Source organism: Anomaloglossus baeobatrachus, chromosome 6 (assembly GCF_048569485.1).
Source record: "Anomaloglossus baeobatrachus isolate aAnoBae1 chromosome 6, aAnoBae1.hap1, whole genome shotgun sequence".
In the NCBI taxonomy this organism is placed as follows: domain Eukaryota; kingdom Metazoa; phylum Chordata; class Amphibia; order Anura; family Aromobatidae; genus Anomaloglossus; species Anomaloglossus baeobatrachus.
The window spans coordinates 294,997,827-295,008,913 of NC_134358.1; the positions used below are offsets into that span (position 1 = coordinate 294,997,827).

At 46.8% G+C, this 11,087-nt stretch overlaps 1 protein-coding gene across 1 annotated transcript in view; it reads left to right on the forward strand.

Moving 5' to 3' along the window:
• The first annotated feature begins 8,892 nt into the window (after nucleotides 1-8,892).
• MED10 (mediator complex subunit 10) overlaps nucleotides 8,893-11,087 on the forward strand; it is a 32,474-nt gene continuing 30,279 nt past the window's right edge. Inside the window, exon 1 of the mRNA XM_075316089.1 lies at nucleotides 8,893-9,014. Within this exon, the coding sequence (XP_075172204.1) occupies nucleotides 8,893-9,014 (122 nt within the window). The remainder of the gene's footprint in view (nucleotides 9,015-11,087) is intronic.

The window sequence follows — 11,087 nt, forward strand, 5'->3', positions numbered from 1 at the left end:
CTATCAATAAAACAACTACAGTTATAGAAGCTGATCAGATCACAGAAGTGTAGACTGATTAGATTCACACTGGCGGGCAGCAATACCTTCATAAGGCTAGAATGCTGAAAAATTAATTAGAGTTCTTCCAGTATATGAAGCAATAACCTCTAAAGATGATCTTGTGTGTAAAAAAAACATGCACTCAAACTGACTTAGCCTCCACAACCTGGCCACGTACATTTTATTATTTTATTAGGCACACTTCACTTAACAGTTTGTTTACCTGCAGTTAAATCCCTAAACACGGCTGTAAATCTAATGCCCGGTAACCAATGCTTGTATTCAGTATAAATTAATTATATTTTCAAGACCCCCCCTCCTACATGTAACTTTATTTTACAAGCTCCATTTTTGTAATTCATCTAGGGCAAATATGTCAAACTTTGGCCCATGGGCCAAATCTGTCCTGGAGGGGATTACATTTGGCCCGCAAGGAAATACCAGATAGGAGATTACATTTGGTCTTTGGGCATGCTCCGTTCAAGTAATCTGATTCCTGGCTCACTATATGCGGGTAGGGATTCGGGTCTCGTGGCATTGCCAGTCATACTGTGTGATGATATGCCCACTCCATTCCTCTCAATGTGTAAATGAATGGGGCTTTTTCACGTTTTTCTTCTGGTTGGCATTACCTCCACTTACTATTCACGTGTCTCTATACCTTTCCACTGTCCACCAATGAAGTGGGCTATAACATATCTGCAAAATTTTCCTTGTTGGCGATTAAAATCTTAGGAAGAGAACAGGAATCATCAAACGGTTTAGCTACAAGGCACAGGCTCCCAGGGAACATGTATGACAGGCTGTGAAATTACAGAGTAGATAACAAGAAGCAAAGCAAAATAGTGCTCAAATGCGAAGGTAAATTTTATATAAATTTGCCTGTAAGCTGTAGGTATGTAGGAAGCTCTAAATGCCTGTGGACACATCAGAATATGCATAATTATATATATTTTTATGAAAGCCCTTCTTATAAAATACATTAAGAAAGACAGTTCCCAGCTGCTCTGATATTTATACTGTAATTTATTGGATGTGGAAAGCCTAGAATTAAAAGTCTATTTCATTCTTTGGTACGCTCTCCTATTTCTCTGGCATCTAAGAGCCGGTCTTCTATTGCATTTTGGTGTATAAAAGTTCACCGCAAAGTAATGAGGTAGCTTGTAAACAGCCATGTATCAGTAAACACATCAGCTCAGGGTGCAAAAAACAAGTTCCATAGAAAAATGGCGTCACAAGGAAAATTTATTTTATTTTTTTTTTTTTTTTACAAATTTCTGATTGTTTGTATACCACTTAAAATAAACAGAATCCATGTATGTTTGGTATCTGTATAATCGTACTGGAGAATCATATTGCCAGGTCAGTTTTAGCATATAGTGAACATGGTAAATAACAAAGGCACCTGAAGGGTTTTTTTTTCCACTCTCCAGTGCATCACGTGATAAAATGCATAGTGTTTGTCACGAGGTATGTAATCATAGAACAGGAGCCCCTAAGCTGGCCCTCAGACTTGACACCATGCGCTGTCCATTATCTGGCAGGAAGGCTTGATGGTAGCCAGGTCCGAGCCCCCAGCATGACCCTGACTCCTGTCCGAGACCTGATCATACTCCCCCTCTCCGCCACCCTAGGGGAGAGCCGGAAAACACAACAAAAAACCCTACAAAAACGTCACAGACAAGGGAGAATGAAAACTCGCACTCTGTGCACTAAAACACACAGGAAAGACAATATATGTGTACAAGAGAACAGAATGGGGAGAAAGAAGCGCACAACAGGGGAACGTTCATACCACTCAATATCGCAACAAAGATCACCATAAAAAGGTTCACCAACTAGACCAGGATCGCTTGAGCTTAAGCTGAAGCTATCATTGGCACATACTAGAAGAAAACCGTGCCTTAAATAGGAAAGACACAGCTGCACTTGGTAATTAGAAACCTGAGCTCCTAGTTCCTGCTCACCAGTCTGCAGGAATTAACTCCTGCAGGGCTGAAGACCAGTGAACCTTAATCAGCCGACACCCATTTCTAGTTGAAAGGGCTTGAGTTCCCTTGGCTAGTCGGCCCCCTTAGCATGTTAGCACACCCCTGTGGGCGTACTAACATGCTAATGAATGCGCAGCTTCAACACACATACCTCACTCTTTTTGGCGGCTTACGGCGGAGGATTGATGCGCAGTGTAAGCTTCCCGGCTTCAGGGAGGTATAGTGCGCATGACCAGAAGTCCTGGGGACTCCGAATGATGCACAGTGTGCCTTCCTCTGCCGGCAGTCATCAAGATTGAGGTACTGTATGTGCGGTGGCACTGCGTATTAATTAGCATGTTAGTATGCCCACAGGGGTGTGCTAATATGCTATATGCGCCAACTAGTCAAGGGAACAAACGCCCTTGGGACTAGTCCCCAGCCTCATTAGCATATAATAAACGATCTTGAGAAATACTTTTTCTGAAGTTCTCTTTAGCTATGCTAGTGTATATTGCACCTGACAGGTTCCCTTTAAAGCACCAATAATGCAATATAGCTGAGCACTGTGCTTATTCTTAAGGATTTTTAAAGTGCCAATAGTTTAGATTGGTAAGAGAGGATGACGCTAAAATACATGAACCGAAAATGAAGAAAGAAGTAGGATAATAGGATATACTGTAGATGTTTGATGTTAATATAAAATAAAAACCATAAAATTATTTGCATCTTTTTTGTCGGATCTCCTATCAGACACATATCCCCCGTTATTGCGGGTTATGTAGAGAACAGGGAGTATAATACTAAATGAAAAACCTAAATTTCCTCATCTGAGTTGTTTATTTCCATCTGTTAAACTGAGAATAAAACTAAACAAATCAAAGTGTACAAAAATAACTTCTTGACATTTCAAAAGAAATATATTCGTGACCAATGTAGCCACTTTTCAATAACAGTAATAAGCCTTCCATCCATAGAGTCTGTCACTTAACGTGTTGTCAATCAACTTTTTGGGCAGCACCAGCCACAGCCTCCCAAACACTATTCAGAGAGATGAATGTTTTCCTTCATCATAAATATCCCATTTAAGAAGAGCCTACAAGTTCTTAATAGAATTTAGGCCAGGTGAGGAAGGAGACAAGTCATTATTCTTTCATTTTTAAAGGGGTACGTATTCCCATCCCCAAGATCCCATCCCTTTATGTAATAGGTGCAGAGGTGTATCTGGGGGGGGGGGCTGGCGAGGCATGTGCCCCAGGTGCAGCTGTCAGGGTGCACAGTCGGGCCTCCTAATATGACGCTCTTTAAGTCTACCCAGCGGCTCCGTTTTGCCGTCCCTGTAGTGAGAGCCAGCTATTCTCTGAGTCTGGCTGTCAAGCTGACAGCTGTGACTCAGAGAAAGCGCAGTGCGTAGCTCTCTGCGATCAATTGTACTTGCGTCTTTCAGACACAAGTACAATTTAACCCTGACCACTGGCACATCTGGGTCAGCACAACATCAGCAGAGTGAACAAGTCAGCTGATCACACTGCTAATGTGACGCCCTGGACTAGTCAGGTCGTCCAAGGTAGTCACACACAACACCACACCTCCTCCCGTTTAGGTGACAGCAGCTTTGTCACCACCCTCCAGGTTTGATGTCCACACCAGGGGGGCAGAGCCAGGCGGTTGGCTCCGCCCACCGAGGAGTTCACAGGCCTGGAGGCGGGAAACACAGTAGTCGAGTTGAGTTCAAGTTCGAGTGCAGAGCAGTCAAGTTCACGGGCAGTCCTGTGTCCAGGCCTGCCAAGAGACTACCGGGTGGCTGGGTCGGAGCCCAGTCACCATTGGCAAGGAGGCAGATGGTGGTGGCCGTCTGCAGGAGCTGGGATTACAACCGGTGGAACCGTAGGGACCGGGGTCGGGCGGTGGCCCGCCGGTACCGAACCGGGGAACCGTTTGGAAACCGGAGCACCAGGAGGGGTACTCAGACCCAGACAAAGCCCCGAACCGACAGGGCCGAGTCAAATCAACTGATTGCGGACTGGACTTTAGGACCTAATCCCACACAAGTCCCGTTAGAAGACAACAGCCCAACCATACAGGGTAAAGCCACCGCCAAGGCATAGAGACCCAAAGGGCCAGCGTCTGCGGGCAAACGGGCTCCTATGACCTATGCAAGTCGGGGAGCGGACTACCGGTGTCTAGGCATAGGAGTCAAACATTTACACACAGAGGGGCAGGAGAAAGGCAGAAACCACCAACCAATTCTGGGAGAAGCTGCAGCTGGCTGCGGGCCCCTTTCATCAGTCCATTTGGTTTACCAGAAACTCCAGTGCCTTGTGTCATAGTGAGTACACCAGTGCCTTCGGGCCGCGCACCGCGCCGCACCGCAATACTTCAACCTGCACCCCGGCCCTCGCCAATCGGGCCCCGGGACCAACACCCCCTACCCACGGAGGGGTCAACACCTAGATGCGCCATTACACCGCTCCCGAGAGCTTCCATACCTTCACCGCAGCGGTGGTGTCTACAATCACCACAACCCATGGGTTGCGTCATGAACTTACATCCCAAATCAAACCACTGCGGCCCCGGCCGTGGGACTCCTCACCCAAGTCCCCGCGTGAAGCGCCAACTCCCTTGCAGAGCGACATGACCCCCGGGTCCGTGAAAGGCTCAAGCCAAAACCCGCAGTACGAGCACGGATCCGAGCGGCTCGGCGGCCGCAGCCGAGCCCGTGGGGCGGTACACTGACACCACTCGTCAGCACCGCAGAGGCGGCAAACAGTGGTGGTGGTGTGAAGAGAGGGCTTAGTATGGAAAGGAGAGGGCAGTGTGGAGAGCATGTAGCATTAGAGGGACAATGTGTGGGTCATATTTTGTGCAAAGAACACAGTGAGGGGCCATTATTTATTAAGGGGAATGTAGGGCAGATATTTTATATAGGAGTATTATAATCATTCTTTTATTTTTAAGGGTCTTGTGGAGACACGGGGCTCAGTGCGTGCTCTCGTCCACTAAAACCCGCCGCCTTTAGAAAGACAGTGTGGCTCAGGGCTCATACTAACTGAACGCCGGCCTCCTTAACCGTGGGCGTAACACTACTCAGACAACACAGGGTGAGGGAACCACAATAATTAGACTTTATTGGATCCCCAAACAATTAACGGCACATCACCAGCAAAACACACAAATATAACAGGCAACAGAGTCTCACCCTTCTGCTGGCTCACCAGGGATTTAGAATGTCCATGCCTCAGAGCTTCCACAGCCGCTTACTCCAGTCCAGCAGCACCCCGCTTTTGGCAGGCACCCACCGAGAAAGGAATAATGCCAGATTCAGGAAGCTGTCTGAGGTCTGCAAAGTCTGTACCAGGTGACTGAACTGTCCCAACCTGATTGTCCTCCTTAGGTAGTCCTGGTATGATGTTACAATCCTGGCAGCCGGAGTCGAAATCCCTAGGCTGTGGATATGGTCTCCAACCGGAACCAGAGTCCCTAGATTGAAGCCATAAGATATCCTGATCCTCTAGTCAGCTCCAAAGAGCTTAGACTGGATCCATCAGCATCCATCAACCTTCATCAACCCTGGTGGCTTAAAGAAGTTCCTTTTATAGCCATAACTTTCCCTTAGGATACACTGCGTCCTCATCGATTGGTTGGACAAGATTGCTTCTCCCATTGGATGAATTTCAAGCTGTATGGATAATGTTCATTTAAGTGATGTGCATAGAAAGACTGAGTATATCTACATGGAGTCGGCAAGTCACCGACTAGACAATGGCTACTAAGGTAATTACATTATCAATACACAACTACAATACAATGATTACTGGAAAAGTCTGGAGAGCAATAGCTAAGCAAACATGACTTAGCACACATAAGAACAATAGTCTGGCTGAATGTTAAGAAACTTTAACCCATGAGAGTCCATGTCGTCACATTCCTCCCCCTTCTTAATATTAGCCAGACATGATAGGCTTCCGATCATCCTTCTCTTAACGGCATTGTCCTTTTTAATGGTGAGGTCAGCAACAGAGGCTTGCATCTATACACCTCCCCCTGATTACCTCCCCCAAGTTGAGCAGCCATATTGTGGACAAGCACTAAGGTGGGGTCCATGAGTTGGGCCTGCACAAATCTCCCACTATCAATCCTCCCCCAGTCAATAGCCACAGTGTGGTTAGGCTTACTTACGGTTCTTGGCTCAGAAGTGGATGATGGAGACCGGGAATGCAAACCATCCCTGGAAAAGATGTTAGAAAGATCCACATCAGGGTCCTGCTTGGCTTGGAGGTTGGTGATGGCTGCTTCAAACTGACTGGATAGTCCTTGTCCTAGGTCATTCTCCAAAATGACTGGTGTGAGCAGGTAATTCACAAGCCCCACTTTCACTTCCCTCTGAGTGGTATCCGAAACAACAGGCTTGGTGGGGCCATCTATGAACCCCACTTCAACTTCCTCCTGGCTAGTCCCCGAAACAACAGGTGTGGGGAGGCTGTCCATAAACTCCATATGGACCTCTTTCTGGTCAGACCCCAAAGTAACTGGTGTGGGGACGGTGTCCATAAGCTCCACATCAGCCTTGCTCTGGTCAGTCTCCACAATGACAGGTGTGGGGAGGCTGTTCACAAGTCTCACATCAACCTCTCCCTGGTCCTTTCCTGAAATAACTGGTGTGGGGACGGTGTCCATAAGCTCCACATCAGCCTTGCTCTGGTCAGTCTCCACAATGACAGGTGTGGGGAGGCTGTTCACAAGTCTCACATCAACCTCTCCCTGGTCCTTTCCCGAAATAACTGGTGTGGGGACGGTGTCCATAAGCTCCACATCAGCCTTGCTCTGGTCAGTCTCCACAATGTCAGGTATGGGGAAGCTGTTCACAATCCCCACATCGATCACTTCCTGGTTGGTCCCCAAAATACCAGGTGTGGGGAGGCTGTCCACAGGCTCCACCTCAACCTCTCCCTGGTCGGTCCTTAGGTCCAACTGAATGTCCAGAAGAATGTCTGTGCGCTGGCCCTCAGCCAGGGAGATGGATAATTGGGAATCTGGTACAGGGTCTTCTGGGGAAACAATAACTGGGCTTACCAGGGTAATGGAGGAACCAGTGTCTTGTAGTCCATGGCTCTTGACCGGCTGAGCTGGTAGATGGGCTCCAAGCATGCGGCCTCGGTTTTGGAGACAATCTTTATCTATATGTCCATGGCGCCCATATGTATAACAGCGCCATAGATTGGGCAAGTCACCGGCCCTGTTTGTAGTCCTTTGTTTTCGTGCAGCTTCTGCTGGGTAGCGGGACCATCCTTCTCGACCAGCTGGTGTTAGCAGTACTGCAGCTGGAATCCCATAAACATATTCCAGAACATAAGCCCTCTCTTCTCTTGAGGATCTAGGCCCCAATGCATCCAACAACGCTGTGGCTTGGGCCATTTTGGACAAAGTTGATTCCCGATTGTCACTAGATCCATGATGTGGCACTTAGTTTAAATCCTCTGGGTCAATATCGGCGGGATCCTCATCGTCCTCTGCATCATTCTGGGCATCCCAAAGGACTAATTTCTGGATCAAGTCTGACCGAGTCTCAGCGTTCCAGTAGATAATCTTTCGCCTCTGGCACAGATCCTGTAGCATCCATTTATTGCAGCGGTCGTAACTCCTCTCTTGTCCTTGTCCCATGGCTGAGCTGGTGGGGTTGGACATGGCAGCGTCCGAAACCTGAATGCCTCCCCTATGGCCTGCTGGGTATGCTTATGTGCCTCCCTGGTTGTTGAGCCCTGGATGGTGTCCACGAACACCAGTCCGCTGCAGCTCCCCTGGGTAAACCAGGCTGAGTAGTATCCCACTGCTGCCACCAATTGTGGAGACACGGGGCTCAGTGGGTGCTCTCGTCCACTAAAACCCGCCGCCTTTAGAAAGACAGCGTGGCTCAGGGCTCATACCAACTGAACGCCGGCCTCCTTAACCGTGGGCGTAACACTACTCAGACAACACAGAGTGAGGGAACCACAATAATTAGACTTTATTGGATCCCCATACAATTAACGGCACATAACCAGCAAAACACACAAATATAACAGGCAACGGAGTCTCACCCTTCCGCTGGCTCACCAGGGATTTAGAATGTCCATGCCTCAGAGCTTCCAGGGCCGCTTACTCCAGTCCAGCAGCACCCCGCTTTTGGCGGGCACCCACCGAGAAAGGAATAATGCCAGATTCAGGAAGCTGTCTGAGGTCTGCAAAGTCTGTACCAGGTGACTGAACTGTCCCAACCTGAGTGTCCTCCTTAGGTAGTCCTGGTATGATGTTACAATCCTGGCAGCCGGAGTCAAAATCCCTAGGCTGTGGATATGGTCTCCAACCGGAACCAGAGTCCCTAGATTGAAGCCATAAGATATCCTGATCCTCTAGTCAGCTCCAAAGAGCTTAGACTGGATCCATCAGCATCCATCAACCTTCATCAACCCTGGTGGCTTAAAGAAGTCCCTTTTATAGCCATAACTTTCCCTTAGGATACACTGCGTCCTCATCAATTGGTTGGACAAGATTGCTTCTCCCATTGGATGAATTTCAAGCTGCATGGATAATGTTCATTTAAATGATCTGCATAGAAAGACTCAGTATATCTACATGGAGTCGGCAAGTCACCGACTAGACAATGGCTACTAAGGTAATTACATTATCAATACACAACTACAATACAATGATTACTGGAAAAGTCTGGAGAGCAATAGCTAAGCAAACATGACTTAGCACACATAAGAACAATAGTCTGGCTGAATGTTAAGAAACTTTAACCCATGAGAGTCCATGTCGTCACAGGTCTCTTGTCGGGATGTGCTGCACAAGAGCGGAGAAGGAAGTCTGCAGAGACGAGCCGTAAATATGAAAAATCAACATGGCATCTGGACAAGATGAAGAAAAGAAAGAAATGACTCAGAACAGAGACAACTACGTCTATAACGTGCCTGAATGTAAATGTTTATTTGTGATACTAATCCTTACTGAGGTTCCTGTATGGTCCGCAGTCTTATGATGTCTGATAACAATAGTAAGGAGATACTGGGAGTTAAGGAAGTAATGAAAGTGGTAGGTGTGGAGACACGGGGCTCAGGCACCGCCTTTAGAAAGACAGCATGGCCCAGGGCTCATCCCAACTGAACGCACGACCTCCTTAACCGTGGGCGGAGCACTACTCAGACAATACAGGGTGAGGGAATCACAATATTAAGACTTTATTGGATCCCCAAACAATTAACGACACATAACACATAACCAGCAAAACACAAATGTAACAGGCAACAGAGTCTCACCCTTCCGCTGGCTCACCAGGGATTAGAATGTCAGTGCCTCAAAGCTTCCAGGGCCACTTTCTCCAATCCAGCAGCACCCCGCTTTTGGCGGGCACCCACCGAGAAAGGAATAGTGCCAGATTTAGGAAGCTGTGTGAGGTCTGCAAAGTCTGTAGCCAGGTGACCAAATTGTCCCAACCTGGGTTTCTCCCTTAAGTAGTCTCTGGTATGATGATATAATCCTGGCAGCCGGAGTCGAAATTCTTAGGACTGTGGTTATGGTCTCCAACCGGAATCGGAGTCCCTAGGTTGAAGCCATTTAGCCAAGTGTTCATCTAGTCGGAGCCAAAGTCCCTAGACCGAGTCCACAAGGTATCCTGATCCTCTAGCCAGCTTCTAAGAGCTTAGACTGGATCATGCAAAATCCATCAACCACTGGTGACTTATAGAAATCCCTTTTATAGCCATAACCTTCCCTTAGATAAACTGTGCCCTGTATCGGATTGGTTGTACATGGTTGCTTCTCTTATTGGATGAATTTCAAGCTGCATGGATAATGTTCATTTAAATGATGTGGATAGAAAGACTGAGCATATCTACATGTAGTCTGCAAGTCACAGACTAGAGGATGGCTACTAATGTAATTTACATTAGATTAGCAATACACAACTACATTACAATGATTGCTCAGAAGAGTCTGGTCCCCAAACAATAGTTTAGCAAACATGAGTTAACACACAGAAGAACAATATGTCTGGCTGAATTTTAGGAAAACTTTAACCCCTGCTAGGCACTGAGTGTCCATGTCGTCACAGTAGGTTCATGCAATACAAATGTATATGAGGCTGACCTGACCATACAATTGTTGTACCATATGATGATAGTGGTGTTGGTGATATATTTCTGTACTGTTGAGGGTTTTAATGCTGTGTTTCTATACTGATGGAGTTATATGGATGTATTTTGGTACTGCGCTATGGTGATGTCTGGTGAGGTATTTTTGTGTGCTGGTGGTTTGTGTGATGTGTTTCTGTACTGATGGTGGTTATATAGATGTATTTCTGTCCTGTTGGTAGTTCTGGTGAGGAAATTCTGTACTGCTGGTGGTTCTGGTGAGGAATCTCTATACTGCTGGTGGTTCTGGTGAGGTATTTCTGTACTGCAGTGGTTATGAAGCTGTGTTTCTGTACTGATGGGGGCTCTAGTGAGGTATTTCTGTACTGCTGTTGGTTGTGATGCTGTGTTTCTGCTTTGATGGGGGTTCTAATTATGTATTTCTGTAACCTCTGATGATTCTGGTAATTGTATACCTGTGCTGTTAGTTCTGATCCTGTACACAAGTCACAATTCATAACTTGTAAGATTATGTTATACATGGCTATACTAAAGAGGTTGTCCACTACTTTAGCATTGATGACCCTATTCTTAGGATGTCATCAATGTCTAATCGGACGGGGTCCCAGTTCCCCTGCCAATTGGCTGTTCTACAGTAGGTACTGGAATGCTCAATTCCGGATCTGCTCTGACTTCTGATAGTGGCCGTGGCTTGGTACTGCATATCCGCTTCCTATTCAATGAGGCAGATGTGCAGTATCTGGCATGGGGGAATCCTAAAAGTGTGCAGAGCATGTGTTGTGAACATTCAGAAGTCCGCAGTCAGCTAGAATGACTACAGACGTTCATCATAAATCTGAACAACCTATTTAATTATAAGATTAAATAGTGTAGCCCAATCCTAACAGCATGCAATATACTCACGGTCAGGATTCAGCTCTGCTTGCTGGTTACAGCATTCACCACA